Source organism: Erigeron canadensis, chromosome 3 (genome assembly GCF_010389155.1).
Source record: "Erigeron canadensis isolate Cc75 chromosome 3, C_canadensis_v1, whole genome shotgun sequence".
Classification (NCBI taxonomy): Eukaryota; Viridiplantae; Streptophyta; class Magnoliopsida; order Asterales; family Asteraceae; genus Erigeron; species Erigeron canadensis.
This window is the reverse complement of record NC_057763.1, coordinates 27,622,318-27,639,248: the sequence shown is the minus strand read 5'-3', so window position 1 is coordinate 27,639,248 and position 16,931 is coordinate 27,622,318. Positions and strand designations below refer to the sequence as shown.

The 16,931-nt window shown below is 31.3% G+C and overlaps 2 protein-coding genes across 2 annotated transcripts; one reads left to right on the top strand and one right to left on the bottom strand.

Annotated features, from left to right (window-relative positions):
- Positions 1 to 682: 682 nt before the first annotated feature.
- On the bottom strand, positions 683 to 2,333 carry LOC122592556 (mucin-5AC). Its single transcript, XM_043764816.1, has one exon. The coding sequence runs from the start codon at positions 2,237 to 2,239 to the stop codon at positions 899 to 901; it is 1,341 nt and encodes a 446-aa protein (XP_043620751.1). The 5' UTR covers positions 2,240 to 2,333; the 3' UTR covers positions 683 to 898.
- A 12,109-nt stretch (positions 2,334 to 14,442) lies between these two features.
- Positions 14,443 to 16,759, top strand: LOC122592719 (non-specific lipid transfer protein GPI-anchored 31-like). Its single transcript, XM_043765009.1, has 3 exons — positions 14,443 to 14,845; positions 15,008 to 15,034; positions 16,411 to 16,759. The coding sequence occupies exons 1-3, from the start codon at positions 14,497 to 14,499 to the stop codon at positions 16,575 to 16,577; spliced, it is 543 nt and encodes a 180-aa protein (XP_043620944.1). The 5' UTR covers positions 14,443 to 14,496; the 3' UTR covers positions 16,578 to 16,759.
- Positions 16,760 to 16,931: the final 172 nt, after the last annotated feature.

The window sequence follows — 16,931 nt, the reverse complement described above, 5'->3', positions numbered from 1 at the left end:
CATCTTTATCACAAACTAAAAAGGTGAAGTGGACATAGATAGCTTTTATGATATGATATTAATAATGAATTGAAGATAAACACTTGTAGTAGTTAGGCAGAGCAAGAATGCAAAATCAATAATTGCACTAAACAGACTGAGAATTCAACTAAGCAAAAACTTCACAGCTAAATAACTGAAGCATTGTTGTCATTTTCTTAAAGTATATTGATTGCATCAACTTAAATAAACTTTAGCAAGGAGGGTGTTAACATTTGTAATGTAATTTTCAGAGTGCACATGACTAAGAAAGAACAACAGACGTCGTACCATAACAAGCTAATATGTGTAAATTACTACGTCAAAACAGAAACAAATATTAAACTGTAACCATGAAGTACAGTAGCGGTAAAATACTTGCAATTGAAGTGAAATTACAACAAAGCATCTCAGCACAAAGTGTTAATTCCATCAGCTTTTAAAAGCATATATGCTGGAGATTCTTTTATTACATAGATTAAACATCCATAGTATGATGAAAAAAGACTCATATACAAAAGCAAAGCTATAATTGCACATACATGTATACGAGGTTTAACATGAGCCAACTTTAACTACGTAGTATTTCTTTTAGATCAGCCCACTTATCGAAGAAAACCCAACATCAACATGACATGCCTTTGAACATAATAACAACACCAAATAAACTGAATGCAATCTCATAGCAGGCAAAAAAACAAATTACACAAACAATTTGTTGCATCTACACATTTTTAAGTTGACAAAGTATAATCATCGTCACCAATTACACAACCTATAGCTCTACTATCCCTACAACAAGCCCACAAACATTATATCATCAAGTTCAAATAAAAAATAAGTAAATTCTCGAAATTTAATCAAAATACATACTCTGCCATCATTTTGACACCAAAAGGATTTCCGGCTTCTTTGCTTTACTCGGTGTATTAGCATTAGAACCCACTGTATTAGCAGCAGACGCTGCAGCCACTGCAGCAGCCTCACGAGCCCTCTTATCAAGCTGAATCAAACTCCTGGTAGCCAAAATCGCTTGAGGAACTAAATCATGCGAACCTCTAGCATACAAACATCTCACAGCCACCGATGCTGCATCCTTCACTTCATTCGTATTCAACGGGCCCAACAAACAATGGCCCAAAATCCTCAACGTCGGTTGTAATAACTCCCACGGTAGCAATATTCTAGTCCCTTTAACACCAACACCACCGTTATTATCCTCATTATCACCCTGAATCGCCAAACTCTTCATCTCCTCCACAACACTCCCCTCACTTTCATTCCCGTTTTCAACAATCCCGTCCTCGAAACTCGTGACCCCGACATGCTCACTCTCATCAAACTCCGACTTACACGCACAGTCCTGCCCCGCCCATCCCGCAGAAAACTGACAAAAATCCACCTTCGACCACGCTGGCATCTGCGCAATCTGTCTATGATAACAATCCAACGCAACACCAACTATCGTCGCCCGCTTCGTCGACTTGATCGCAGTCTGCGGCTCCAACGGAGCCGCAACCACCGCGACCGTAGCAGCCGGCCGCGACGCCGTAACTCTACTAGAACTAACCTTCTTCTTACTACCATAACCATAATTACTAGCACTACTACTATTAGAATTCTGATTACTAACCCTAGGGGAATGATATAATGAGGGCTGCGAAAGATCCGGAATCGAAATGGTTACGGGTTTTCCGGCCCGAGCTTTCGTTTCGGACGAATAGATTGCGAGTAATACGGCTTCGAAACCGGATAACGATGGGGGAGTGGAATTATTATGATTATTATAATTATAGATACGAGATAGATACAGATTAGATATAATTGGGATAAAATTAAGAACAACTAACCTCAAGTTTGGATCTGAAGAAAGAAAAGTATCATATAACCAATTACAAAGTGGGTCCGACCCGGATCCGGAAAAAGGGGAGGAGATTAAAGAGGTTGAAACGGCGTCGTATGCGGTGAAAGAGGATAGTAAGGAATTGGCAGGGGAGTCTGAGTCAGCGAGGGAAGAGATCGGGTTCGGGTCGGGTAAGAGAGTGGATAAGAGGTTGATACGGGAACGGGCTTTGGAGATGGATTCCCACCAGGAGTGCATTGGATCGGCGGAGGTGGTGGTGGTGGTTGTGGTGATGGGGTGGTGGGTTTGGGAGGATGTAGAGGAGGTGGTGGAAGATGAAGACGGAGATCCGCCGTGGATTTGGTGGCGGATATCCATTTTGGTGGTGGTCGGTAGATGTGTTTCCGGTGGGGGGATGGAGGAAACGAAAGGAAAAGAGTGTTATTGTCTTGTACCTTGGTGGCCGTGTGATATGTTGATGTGTTATGTACTTTGTTCAAGCATTGTACCTACTATCTACTTTACAATTTTGTTTATTTATTTTTTTTATTTTAAAACTGCGGTTTAGTGGCTCGAAATCTAGCAGTGACATCCAAGCAGATAATATGTTAAAAGTTGAAACCCGAAGGAACCCCTAGAGACCAAGGGTACAATAACACGACTCACACATATCTGAAGAGATAAATGTCTAAAACCATAGAAAAAAAAGATTATGTCCCTAATATTTAAGCTAACATTCCTTTCTTCATAACCCAAAAAGGATCAACTTGATCTAAGATCAAATTGTTAGTTTACAATTTACAATTAGCTATTACAAATTTACAATTATAATTACAATTACAATTACAATTATAATTTAGATTTTTAAATTTTACAACAGTTATGTTAATACATTTTAAAACAAAGTTAGAATCGATCGATTTGGTTGGTGTAAGTAGATCTTTTAACATTGGTCGGGTTTTAGGCCTCGTTGAATTGTTTGTGTTGGACCAGATGGTTGTAAAGTTTTTTTGGTTTAATCGATTTTTTATTTTCTTAAAGCTATTGTTATGATGATGTGTATATTATAACTTCATTTTCTATAATTTGTAAATTTTAAAACTTAAAAATTCTTTCATCATGAACATTAAATAATAATCGTGGGTAGATTGTAATTGTATCTTGCCATCTAGATATTTTTCGTTCGATCATAACAAGTTTAGTAATATTTTTTAGAAAAAATTTAAAAACTATGAGAAATGCTAAATACACAAACCAATTACAAACAAACATCCACAAACCGATATAGCAAATTAAGAGAACCAATCTGATACAGACCCTATTGGGTCATTGGACCCAGCTGTTGGCTGGTCTGCTAGACTATCCAGTTTAGGCAGCAAAAAGAAGATGGGAAAAGGAAAAATGTGCAGTTTATAGCCCAGCCAATCAGGAGCAAAAGTTTAGGGGTTAAACTTCCAAGATTAAGATAAGTGTTCTATCTTTTAGGATTGGTAACTACTCTTCTTTATATTTAAATATCTCATTTTCTGCTCTAGTTTTCTAAGTCTAGTTATTTACAATTAGCAAACTTTGTTTGTTTTAGGAGAATTACCCATCTCGAATTGGGTTACCTATCTTGTAATCGGAGAGTTGCCCCTCTCGAATCGGGCCGACTTAGTTGTTATATTTATCCACTGTTACTTTCGATTTATGGATTCTATCATTTGGTTCCGATGCCGAGAAATTCCGAGATGGTTAACACCCGGAAAAGTGAAGAAAAAGAGGATTCAGAGGCTGTTACATGGGCAAGGATTGAAGACGAATTAAAGTTGACGATGGTATTGTTGAAAAATATTGCAGCAATACATGCTCATAGGCATGGAACATCCTCTATTCAGGTCCGGTCAAGTCTAGCAGATCCTATCACATCTATTTACCTCGACGGATTAGAACCTAAAGATAACGAGTTGGTCAAAGGGACTGTGCCAACTGCTCCAACTATCTCTGCATCTGCACCATCACTTGCTTCTGCCACACCACTACCAACTGTTATCAAACCACCACCACACTACACCGGTACCTACATACCTCCTCATGTAACTGCAACCTCAAACGATTCATTTCCATCACCAAAAACCAACAGGCCATGCCTAGTTTCTGATGAAAATGATGTCATATGCACTCAACATGTAAATCTGTCCCATTTCCTTGATAATGTTTTGTAATATTTCTGGTTCATACCTCTACTATGTTCCTTCATTTTGATTTTAAACTTTCAATATGATGGAACCAAATCACCCTTTGAAACTTAAAATTCACTCCCCCCGGGCTCAGTCATATGTTCATCTAGAGCCTTCAACGCTGCCAGTTTTTCAGTGACCTGCAAACATCAACTCATCAAGTATCGAGTATTTAAGATGATAAGGCACAATTCCAGTGGATGCACCACCACTTTCTGGATCAGTGGATCAAACGTCCTCGTGATAATAATTGTTATGATTATATCACGTCCATCTTCTGTTTACTTTGTTAATAATTTATAGGAAATTTGAGAGACAGAGAGATTTTATGACCGATTGAACTAACAATGATACTATAATATATTTTTCAATCATTGTGGAAAAGTGTTGTTAGATTAGAATCATTAGATGCAACTAGAGGTGCAAATACCAGTTAACCGGTTTCGGTTATTTTTTTTAGTAACCGATTCCGGTTATTTAAAAAAAAAAAAACCGATTACGGTTAACCGGTACCGGTTAATAACCGGTTTGGGTTTTAAAAAACTATAACCGGTGTAATCGGTTTCGGTTAATAATAACCGGTTAACCGATACCGGTTAACCTAATTGGTTATTTTTTTAACCGCCCACTATCAATAATATATAAGCCAAAATGGGTTTTCTTTTTCAACATAAAACAAGTTGTTCCGTCCGGATCTACCGACAAACACCACTGATAACACCATTTCTCTTCATCATCATCTATTCCTCATGGCCGTCACATATATCGATGTATATATATATATGATTGGGGGTTTTCTTTCTCCGGTCTCCGATGTTTTTTTCTTTCTTTCCAGATGTATGTGACTTCATTTTTCTTTTTATATCTCGATGTATATATATATCACCCAGTAAGTGGTGAGTGGTAGGTATAAAATAGAAAACAATCCCAATTATATATAATTAATCAATTAACCGGTTAAAACTAAAAATAAAAACCGATTATCGGTTAACCGATTAGGAATCGGTTTTTGGTTTTGAAAGTGCAAATCGATTACTAACCAGCGATTTTTTCTAACCTATAATCGGTTTGTACTGTATCGGTTACTAACCGGTTACGATTATAGATTAACTTTTGAATCGGTTCGGTTAACCGGTTTTTTTGTGCACCTCTAGATGCAACACGATATTATTCATTCGAATAGGATTATGGAAGCCTAGAAGGCGAGGATTGGTTGGTTTCATATATTGGGCTTTGAAAATCTCTTAAACTTTAGTTGGGCCTTGTGGGTTAGGAGGGATGGCAACCTCAACAACAAGCTACACTCATGAGTCATGAGTCATGATCGGTTTATGCGCTGTGCCTGTGTGAGTGTGAGTGTGATTTTGGACGAACAACTTAAGTTATCTTTTCTTCTAGCTAATGATAAGAGTAATTTTAAGTTTACAAATTTTTTATAAATAAATTTTTATAAACATACCTTTTACCAAAAACATATTATGTTTATGTATTCTAGTTCACTTTACTTGATTGGATCACTTCACATGTTAAATATGTTTGTAAAAATTATTTTATTAAAATATTTATCAACCTAACATTATTTGTTTTGATACAGTAATTCTATTCTTACAAATATTTTACAATTAAATTTCTATAAGCTTAACTTTCCCCAACTAAATCATGTTTATATGTTTTCTCTCATCCTTTTCTCCCTTCTCGTATTTAGAGAATGTCTAACTTGAAAATTATAATAACGATAACTAATTAAGGTCATTATATAGATAAAGAAGTACTCGTAAATAGTTACTGTGTTTATTTGAATTGGTACACAATTATTTTATGATATAAACAAAAATAGAAAGGTGGGAAATTCTACAGGGGATATATATTAATATGGAAAATGATAATGACAGTTCTAAGGGTTGTCATCAAGAGCTTATTACATGCATAAAAAGTGGTACTTTATATATCAATAACCGCCCCCTAAATTTTCGCAAGACAAAGTACAAATTTTAATGCATCAAATTAACTAATACTGACAGCCCTAAGGGCTGTCATTAACAAAACTCTATTATATTATGATCGATATGTCTATTAATGTTAAATCAATGCTGATTGTAGTTTGTTTGGTTCTTGCGGTTTATTATTCAAGCAAAATCATTTTTCTCGATAAATTAGATTAGAGAATTTGATTGATCAATTGAATTTTTAGGCCAGTTATATCATTAATATTAGAATTAGGATTAATCTATTTTGAATTAAGTGAGAAAAAGTATTATGTGCCACTATTTCTCTCTTGTTGTGATCAAAGCAAACTATTTTTGTAACTTGTAAGTACGCAGTACTGAATTGAAATTTCTACACGAATTTCTTTCTGTTACAAAGAAGAAACAGCATAACAATAACATAACAATGATTAATAAAAAAGTTACATTTTGTTGTGATTTAGAAAAAATATTAATCCACCGAAAGTTTGGGTGATTTGTTTCTACTTTTAGTGACCACGCTCAATTAAAACATATGGAATCATGTAACCTCCCACGGTCCATTTGACACCATCATGAACATGTTTTCATCTTTAACTCACCTTTTTGTTCACACAAACAAAGGTCATTAGTCATTACTACTATATGGCACTTCCTTAAATGCATCTAACATCTTTGTACAAGTAATTATCAACCGTAACACTTTATTGCGTAATAAGCTAGTATTTACCATAAAAGCAAACTTTTTTAAAACGACGATTTACTAGTTAACAATAGATGTACCCAATTTAGTAATTTACCATACAAACAATTGCTCATGAATCATGATTATGTGAGATATACTTGCATCCTGATATTATATTTTTAGCTGTTTCATAATATAATATGTAGGTATAATATTAATTAATAAGCTGACCACAAGACACTAGTAGCCTTTGAGATAGAAAATCCCACTGAACCTAATGATATATTTCCACGTACAAAAGGGTAGGTGAAATATATGTATTTTAAGAGGTGGAATTATGCCAGGAATGACAAGTGGAACTTTTTTTTTTCTTTTTGTCTAGGCGAGTAGGCGGAATGACAAGGGGATCGGAACTTATTGTTTGTAGTGAAGTACTGAAGTGTTTAGAAATTTAAGATTCCAATGACACATGCATTCTCTTCCTCACAGGGAAAATATTTCCTTATTATTTTCGTATATATCAACCAAAAATTTCATATCTATAAACATTATAAAACAATAATTATTCTGAAATTTTAAAGACATCCATATCAACCTAAACCTATTTTTAAACATTAACACGTATGATTTTTCTTACATGGCATCCCATATTTGTTTCCCACAATATGTTTATAAATAATAAAATAATAATAATAATAATAATAATAATAATAATAATAATAATAATAATAAGATTTTTCTTACATGACATCCACATATTTGTTTCCCATAATATGTTTATAAATAATAATAATAATAATAATAATATTTTATTTGCTATTGTTTTCAATATATTATTATCTTCTAATAGTTTTACCATAGTTCTATAAGTGCCTTCATAGGTGATTGTTGCTTTTAAAAGTTTTTAAAAAGTGATTTTGCTTACTTCTTAAATGTTACTCTACAAATTTTGTTTTCAAATGATGTATTTTTTATTAATATATATTTTATTTGAATGAGTGCGGTGATACATATAGATTTACAAAAATAATGGGATGTTATAGTCTTAACTTTCATTACACCTTAACTAACTTTATATCTATCAATAGTGCATAAGATATAATATGTAAATCTTTCATATCATTTGTTATTTGAAAGGTTTAATCTATTGGATATATAATTAGATAAAAAAAATTAAGTATGATATTCATAAATAATTAAATCAAATCTCTAATATAATTAACTAACTATTTAATCATTGTCATCTAAAATCAAAGACTAAATAATGCTTCATTGTCATCTCTTCATTTTAGCTCGACATGTCTTTGGCTTTCACTGTGTCAATCAAAAGGCAAAGCGATAAAAAACAACCATGTTGGTATATACGTTTATTTTGGTTTTTGACCGTGCCAAACAAATATTGATCGAAACTACCATGTCAATTTATATGTTTATCGTAAACTAATAGTTGATCTTTATAAATTGGGTTGTTTAACTGAATTTTAAGAATTTTGTAACCTAACATATTCTCACTAAAATTTCGTATCATTATATGTTAATTATGCAATAAGTATTTTACTTTTTATTCATGTACTTTTAGAAAAATAAACATAAATATTACTCCATATAATAGTATGCTAAATATACAAAACTTAATTGATAATATTAAAACTTTAATAAAATTTAAATTAACAACCGCACATCGTGCGGGTAAAAAACCTTGTATAGTATATACTAGTATTTCTACCCGGGCGTTGCCCCGGGAGAAAAATATAACTCTGGTGATAAAAGTTACAAAAACATTAAGCCGAAAAACAAAATTACCCGGACGGTGCTCCGGGAGAAAAAAAAAATCTCGTGATAAAAGTTAAAAATCATTAAGCTGAAAACTAAATATTTGTGCCAAAAGTTAAAAAAATAAAGGTTGTAATAAAAAGTAAAGAAAATGAAACTTTGGTAACAAAAGTTTAAAACCAAAATCTGTGTGGTGAAAAGAAGAACAAAAAGAAAACTTTCGGAGCGAGACTTTAAAAAATGAAAGTTACAGTGAAAAAAATACAAAAAAAATTAAAAGTTTTGTAGCAAAAGTTAAGAAAACCGGTTATACGTTAAAAACCAAAGAAAATGAAACTTTGGTTGATAAAGTTAAAAAACTCGAAGTTATGTAAAAAGAAGTAGCAAAGATGAAAGTTTTGAGGAAAAAGTTTAAAAACCAATTAAAAGTTATGTGAAAAAAACAAAAGAAAAGAACAAAAACTTTAAAACAAAGCTTTCGTGACAAAATTTAAAAACTCAAAAGTTATGTGGCAAAAAGTAAAACGGAGAAAAGTAAGAAACAACGTTTCCGTGACGAAAGTTTAAAAAGTAAAAGTTACGTGGTAAAAATAACAAAGAAAAACACTTTTTTTGCAATATATTTGCTTTAGATGGGTTGTACGTAATGTTTAAGGAGTTGTAATTTAAATATGAAAGTTGACAGACGTTAAAAAAAGGACCTGATTTGTTGTATCTTTTATGAGTATACTTAACGATCGTTAAACCTATTAATTGTTTTTGTTTTATGTATGCTTTGGGGTGGTTGTACCTTGTGTTGGATCACTTGTACTTTTAGTTATACTTTTTAGTATATATATATATATATATAAATATAATATAATTACAATATGGTATATATTGGTTTGTTTTGAAAATCACATAATCAAGTCGGTTACTCTATGAAATCAAAGATGTAGCATCGTTAGGAATAAAATTAATTGTAATTCATTAGCATTACAACAAAACACTAATAACAATACAAATACATAATATAATAATAATAATAATAATAATAATAATAATAATAACTAATAATAATAATAATAATAATAATAATAATATAATAATAATAATATAATAAAATAAAAATAATGAGGATTCTTTTTTGATGCATATATCTAGGCCAATGATCAAATGTTGTACTCACAACTAACCTTATTTAAATTAAATTACCGGATTCAACAAGTGAACCGTTGCCAAATCATTATTGTCCACACAAGAACTTTTTAAAACAAAAGTTTAAAACCGATCTTACTCAACTAACGAGATGATTAGGGGTTTAAAACATGAACAGAAATATTCAAAATCAAAATATATAAGTTTTATTAGAGGGAATCTCATGATGATTGGTTGTGTATGTCTTGGTCACGAATTGACTAAAGTGAGATCGGGATCATATTCATAGGGACCCAATTCGATCATGCGCCGCGTAGCCATGGAATAAAAGACCCAAAGTATCCGAGGAGTAGGTGAACACCAATCACAAGCATTTTCGAATTCCCGCAACTTGTTTTTAAAAAGTAAAAACGGAATATATAATTAATAACGCTTGCAAGATGGTAAATATATCAGTACAAACGCTAAACCAAATTACACCTTACACTATACAATCAAAGTTACCAAATTAGTATGATTTTTAGTCTTTGTTTATGTCACAATATATGGATTTTCTTTTAATTTCTAGATGTTACATATATGTATATTGTAATTGTAGACACTTCATCTAACATGAGCACGAGGCCGGATAGCAAGATATGTGATCATTCATAAGTTACATAAGTCTATATATCTAATTATATACTAGTCTAACAATATATAGAGTAGAGCTACGAGAGGCAAATATATAGTTTTCATGAGTTTCTTTGACTTTCTAACAATTTTGAGGATCTTTTACAATCTCTTTCACCACTTTTTATAGTAGCTATATATATATCAGTAAGAGAGCAATGTAAGCGAAAGCGACTCAAGAATTATGATGCTATTGTCTTTTGAAAGCTATTTCCATACGATAACGATGTTAACAGTTGTCGTTTAAAAATTATTTAAAAGTTTAACTTACGATTTTAGAACTTAATGTTTTAATAGCTAGGTAGTAAATTATGATTTAAAATAAAGTTATTTTGTTTTTATCTTGTATTTTAAAAAGTAATATTTAAGTTATATGCAAATATGCAAGTATCTTGTAAGTTGTTATTTTTATTCCACATAATTAATTCTTTTTATATGAATGTGATATGAAATGGCATATTTTTCTAAATAATAAAAATTACATCTTGTATAGTTAGTGAAACCATAGAAAAAGATACTTCTTGTATATTATTTTGGTGTGGGGGTAAATATATATATACTTTACTCTTTTGATCTATACTTTACTAGTTTACTTCGTGTTTACCCCCCAAAAAGAGTGAACCTCCAATACGGCAATACTTCCATCAAAAGTTATTCGAAAACTAGCCCAATTCTTGCCGTTTTTAAGGGATCATTCAAATAAAAGTACTTTATTACGGACTTACGGTGGTATGAAAAGAAAATAAGAAATAAATATAAATATATACATATATATTTCTTTCATCTCCTTCAATAAATAATACGGAGTTTGAACTTATTACAAAAAGAAAGTAAAATCTTCTGTAATTATTTTTCAGAAGAAAATAAAAGTTAAGCCCTATAAGTCCATAGTTTGGAATCTAGTCATCTACGTACTATGAACGCCACGTTAACTATCGGCAGTAGACCGTGTATTGTCAAAGTAAACAATTAACCCATTTCATGAATCATGTAAACATGTCATATGGTCGCATTTTTGGGTGTATCGACATGTTATTCTACAATACCTTTTTTTTTTTTCTTAAAAAATTGATTATCTTCTCATTCAATAACTTAGCTAGATGGTCAATAACGGCCCTACTACTACAAGTCTACAATGGAGCTATTAACTTGTTCGGCAAATTAACTAATAAATGCACATTATGATTTGTGTTTTGCACTTTTGCTAGCAACAACTTAAGAGAATACATAATTGTATGTATCAAAACTTATATTATACGGTTAAAAGATTCAAGGAATTGATATCTTCTTTATATGAAGTATCTTTTTTATAGATGTAATATTGTAACATATTAATATAACAAAATAATATTATTTTCTTATAACTATTAAACAAATTACAAAAATCATTAAATAACAACACTAGAAAACATTTATTTTCAATTTTGAAACCGAAGAAGGGTGTACGTAGAAGTCGGTGGCAAAGAGCTAGAGAGAGTCCTTAAACATGGATTGTATCACAAGCGTACACGTAACCCTTCCTCCCTTCCTTCATTCCTTTTACATTTGTGCAACTCACTATCATGCGCACATGGCGCACTCTTCCCAAAACCTCCACAAAACACACTTTCCCACTTTATATATCGTTCATATATGTACCATTTTTGCACCTTGTATGCCATTGTGACTCTTTTGGTCCACCAAGATTTACTAAATACGAGTAGCTTCTTCGTATTCCACTACTCAAGTTTTAAGAAGAATCACCAACTCATCATTGATATGTTTTAGATTGAACTGACAGATGCACATGAAATTTTATTTACAAGTTATGGTTTTAAACTTAAAGATGGACATACATGTGAGAATCAATTTGCAATAATACAAATTCTGTTAAAATAATATAGTTTATCCTACGTGACACTCATTTTTATATGATGAATTGAAAACGATTCAAAAAGTAAATATTTTGTTTCTAGAAAAAAAACTAAACATAACATGATGTTTACATTTTGGATATTTAGACACGATTCTTCGATTATCATAATGAGAAAAGTTTAAAAAGTATTTTTATATTTGGAAGCCAAAACAAACTACAATTATATGAAAATGCTAAATAAAATTTTAAGAGACATCGAAAATGTGAATAAAAAAAATTGTGTCTTTCATATTAAAAGTTCATTCCCTAAATTTTACGAATAAACAGAAAATTGCATTATGCACTTTAACTACAGTTTCTATATTTAGAAAAAATCTTGATATAAATTATACTGAGTAATTAAATATTTCAAACTAAATATTTCAAACTAATTAGCAAAATATCTTGTTAATTCTATCTTGGGTTAAATAAGTATATCCTAATCACTTTCTGCTTTTAAATTTAGGAAACTTTCGGTTTATTTTATGAGTTGTATCTTTTGTGTACTAGATAAGGGCCATTACTCACTAATACTGGTTAATGTATCGGATGGATAGAATTTTAGTAGTCACTGTTTGATTTGGTATATGTTAAGAGAACTGAAATTGTCTTATGTTGACATAATAGATCATAGTGGGAATAACTGAATAAGGTTAAGTGGATCATAGCTCGACCTCTTAACTTTAAATAACATTTCAATACTTACCAAACTTGTGAGTTATAACATGATCTGTCATATTTAAAATGAACACGAAAAAATTCTCATCCTTGCTAAAATGGGAGGAAATAGATAAAATTACGTGACTTTGACTTTAAAATAAGGGTTTTGTTAAATGAAGCCTTAAGGGCTTTCGTTAACGTGCATTAATTAGTTGTATACTTACCATAAAATTCAGGGGTGAACTTTTAATATAAAAATGTATAATCTTTTTATGCACGTTAAGTGAAGCCATAAGAGTTTTGTATAGCATTTTCCTTAAAATAATCACAAAAATAAATTATTACTCGTATTTTCTTAAAATATAATAAATGAAAAACTTAACAAGTTAAGAACGGAGATTTTCCAATCAAATAAGTCATATTAAGAGAATGGACTTTCCTTGAGTCATAACTGTTTCGTGATATAAGTTTAAATTGATACTGTAAAAAGTCCAATGCATCCATTATTCACGGTACATCCTAAGTTGACAAATAACCTCTCAAATTGCGTAGTAATTAGAGCATCGTTAGAAAGTAAAACAAGTTAAATATATCATATCGGCAAAAATGATATAAATTATTATTACCGATCTTATGAAGTTACCTTAGATATTAGAAAACCAATGTTAACATGAGCTGAACAAAGGCTATTCAACCAAGAGATAATGAAGAGTTTGAAATTCAAGTTTTAGTAGTTGTTTTAAGTTGTTTTTCACTAGAACTAAACCTCAAGTTAAAGAGTAAATTACAAGAATCGTTAATTTGCTCTTTTATTTTTGTACGAATTATCTTTCCTGATCGAAAATAGTACTCGTAATAAACATCTATGTTTTAGACTTTCCCAAACTCGTTCTTTTGACTATGAAACGTAAGAAAATTCCAAGAAAATGCACTCACACTAAATCTTAAATGCTAAAACTATGTACTATATATACTTGTAAGTAGAGAAAAGTTATTAGTGGAAATGTGCCGTGAATAAAGGAATTCATAGACGAAGAGTAGTACAAGCTACTAATTGACAAATACAAAAACAAAACGAACAAACTTGATTTTCTCAAGAAACAAAACCTAACCATGATTTAAATTGAGTTCATCTTTAGATAACTGGGCAAGTTATTTTAAAAAAGGATTAGATTTTTTATGTTTTTTTTTTATAAAAGTTAATTAATTATGAACGATAAACCTTTGTATCATATACGTACATAGTTTAAATATGGTATTTTTATGACAAATTTGGATACTTTTTTGTGATCACTTTCAAAACGTCGGATTACTTAGACATGTTAATCGTGGTTTTGAGGATATTCTTATCAGTTATCCCTAACTAAATTCATTCCTTCGATAAAATAAAAGAAAGTTTCATTCCTAATTTGATCTAACAAAAAATGGAACAAAAACCAATAGTACAAGGACTAAATAAGCCATATCACCATAACACAAATCCTAAAAATGAAAGATATCCTTCACCTTATTATCAACCCTTTCACTCTCTCATTCCAAAAACCCTGAAAAACCATCTCTTTTTCTTTTTTCCACAAACACACACACACACAAAAAAAAAAAAAAAAAAAAAAACTGTTTTTCCGTCAAAAATGGCACAAACCAACAACAACCTCGTAATAACAATAATAACCATAATGTTCTCCGCCGCATTAATCCAGTCAGCCCACCACAGCGGAGCTCCGGCGCCGGCAGCAGACTGTTCAACAGTGATACTAAACATGGCTGACTGTCTGTCATTTGTGACAGCAGGAAGTACTGTTGTGAAACCAGAAGGAACATGTTGTTCAGGGTTGAAATCTGTGTTGAAAACAGATGCAGAGTGTTTGTGTGAAGCTTTTAAAAACAGTGCTCAATTGGGTATTCAGCTGAATGTTACCAAAGCCATGTCTTTGCCTTCTGCTTGTAAAGTTAAAGCTCCATCTGTTTCTAACTGTGGAAGTATGTCTGCTTTTTTTTTAATTTGCATTTCTATATATATTATTTCATTTATGTATATATATATATATATATATATATATATATATATATATATATATATATATATTTTCTTTTTTTTTTTTAAGTTGTAATAATAAGTTTTTATTATTTGTGTGATTACAGTGAGTCTTGGGACTGGTACTGCTCCTGGTATGTATAGATCTGATTTATATCTAACTTTTTACTAATTTATCTTAATTATTTTGTTTTTCATTTGTGAGATTAGTAAAAAATATCATAATATGTAACATCTTGTTGCATTTTCTTGCTAAATTTTTTTTTTTTTTTTTTTAAGATATCATTATTATTCTAAAAGTAATGCATATTTTTCCAAGGACCTTTTTCTTATTGTATTAAATAAATAAATATCATGATAAAAATATATTTTGGGGGTTGGATTCAGTGATGCTTTATGTTTTGTTTGTTCTTATTTGCAAAAGTTATTGTGATTTTATTTAATTTTATGATTTTTTTTTCACTTGGGGGTGATTGGATTAATATATTAAGTTTTGGGGGTTGATGGTTTATTGAAAAATATATAAAAAAATAATAATGATTTAAGCTAAGCACCCTTTTCTAGAAAATAATAATTTTTTTTAAATTTATGTTGTTGCACCACATGCTTTTCATGTTGGACACTTGTATACAAAGATCTCTCATTTTTAAATGTTTGGTAAAAGAATTTGTTGTATTAATCATAATTGATCTATTAGGATTAAATTTTTAAACGGCTAATACTAGTCGTTATTCGTTACGAGTTAGTAATGTCCGAGTATGAACCGGGACCTTCAAAGTCACGCCTTTATCAAGAGGTCAATCCTCATGGCTTTCCTTTTTTTTCTTCAATGGGAATGAATTTGGGGTTGTAGGTGGTTGCCTGACAGTTGTCCTGACTCTCTTTCTAGTTCTAGTATTGTATGTCCTGTGTGTCTAGATGTTGTCCTTGGGTACATGTTTTACTACATTAGGTACAACTTCTACTGCTTGGGTTCAGGGAAGTTGAATGTATCTACTTTGAGTAAATGTTTCACCAAACTACATAGCATGATTTTCTAATGCTATGTTGACTTGTCCTTTTTCTCTTTAAAGTTGTACATTGCTCTGAATTTTTTTTTGGTGAAAACTTCAGGTCAGGCATACGGGGCTAGTTGTTATTCATGATTGTTTTGTTGGTTATAAAACAAAACAATAATGTTAAAATGACTTCTCCATTATGTATATTGATAGTTGTACATAGACTTGATTACAGTAGTTGTCTAGTTTTCTTAATAAAGGTTTCGTGATGATTCGCACACCACAAAAAATTAATTCGTTCATGTATCACACCGTTCAGTTTTGTATAACAAATTGTTTGACATTTTAAAAATAATGATTGTGGTGTATGAATCACTTCCCTTGAATAAAACAATGCAAGAGACCTTGAATAGGAAAACGGTCAAATTTGATTTCTGGTATTTTTTGTACCATTTTGATATATATGGTTTAACTTGTGTTTTTGATTCCATATATCGTTTGTAATATTGCAGTTCAATCACCAATGGCGATGGGCATGGCTCCAGGAATGGCATTTGGACCATCAATGGCTGCTGCTCCTACACCGGCTTCCCAAAATTCTGGTTCAAATGGGCTAGCTATGTCATATGTCTCTGTTTTTCTCAGTATGCTATTATCTGTTTATTTCTATTCCTACTGAGCATAGTGGTTGAAAGTGATAAATTTTTTGAAAGGTGAAGCTGTGGGATTATGCACACGTATGTAGTACTTAGATGTGCTAAATATGTCTTCTATTAGGAGATTGCTATCGTATTAATGTATCTTGAATCTTTGATGTGCTACGGCCATTTTATTAGTATACGACTTTCTTGTGTGATTTAACAATGGTTTATGGTAGAGATGGATGTGTGACCGTAATATTGTCAAGCAAAAGTGAACCTCCAGAGTGCATGATAAGCTTTTTACATGGCGACGCTTTGATAGTCGATTAGTACATAAAAAAACTTTTACAATTAGGTTACGTATGCATACAGAAGGTTGATGGGTGCTTAGT

Bases quoted from the DNA above. Each gene is read 5' to 3' on its own strand.
- LOC122592556 (XM_043764816.1), bottom strand. From the start codon at position 2,239: ATGGATATCCGCCACCAAATCCACGGCGGATCTCCGTCTTCATCTTCC.
- LOC122592719 (XM_043765009.1), top strand. From the start codon at position 14,497: ATGGCACAAACCAACAACAACCTCGTAATAACAATAATAACCATAATG. The intron at 14,846-15,007 runs GTATGTCTGCTT...GTGTGATTACAG, and splicing joins ATCTGTTTCTAACTGTGGAA to TGAGTCTTGGGACTGGTACT. The intron at 15,035-16,410 runs GTATGTATAGAT...GTAATATTGCAG, and splicing joins TGGGACTGGTACTGCTCCTG to TTCAATCACCAATGGCGATG.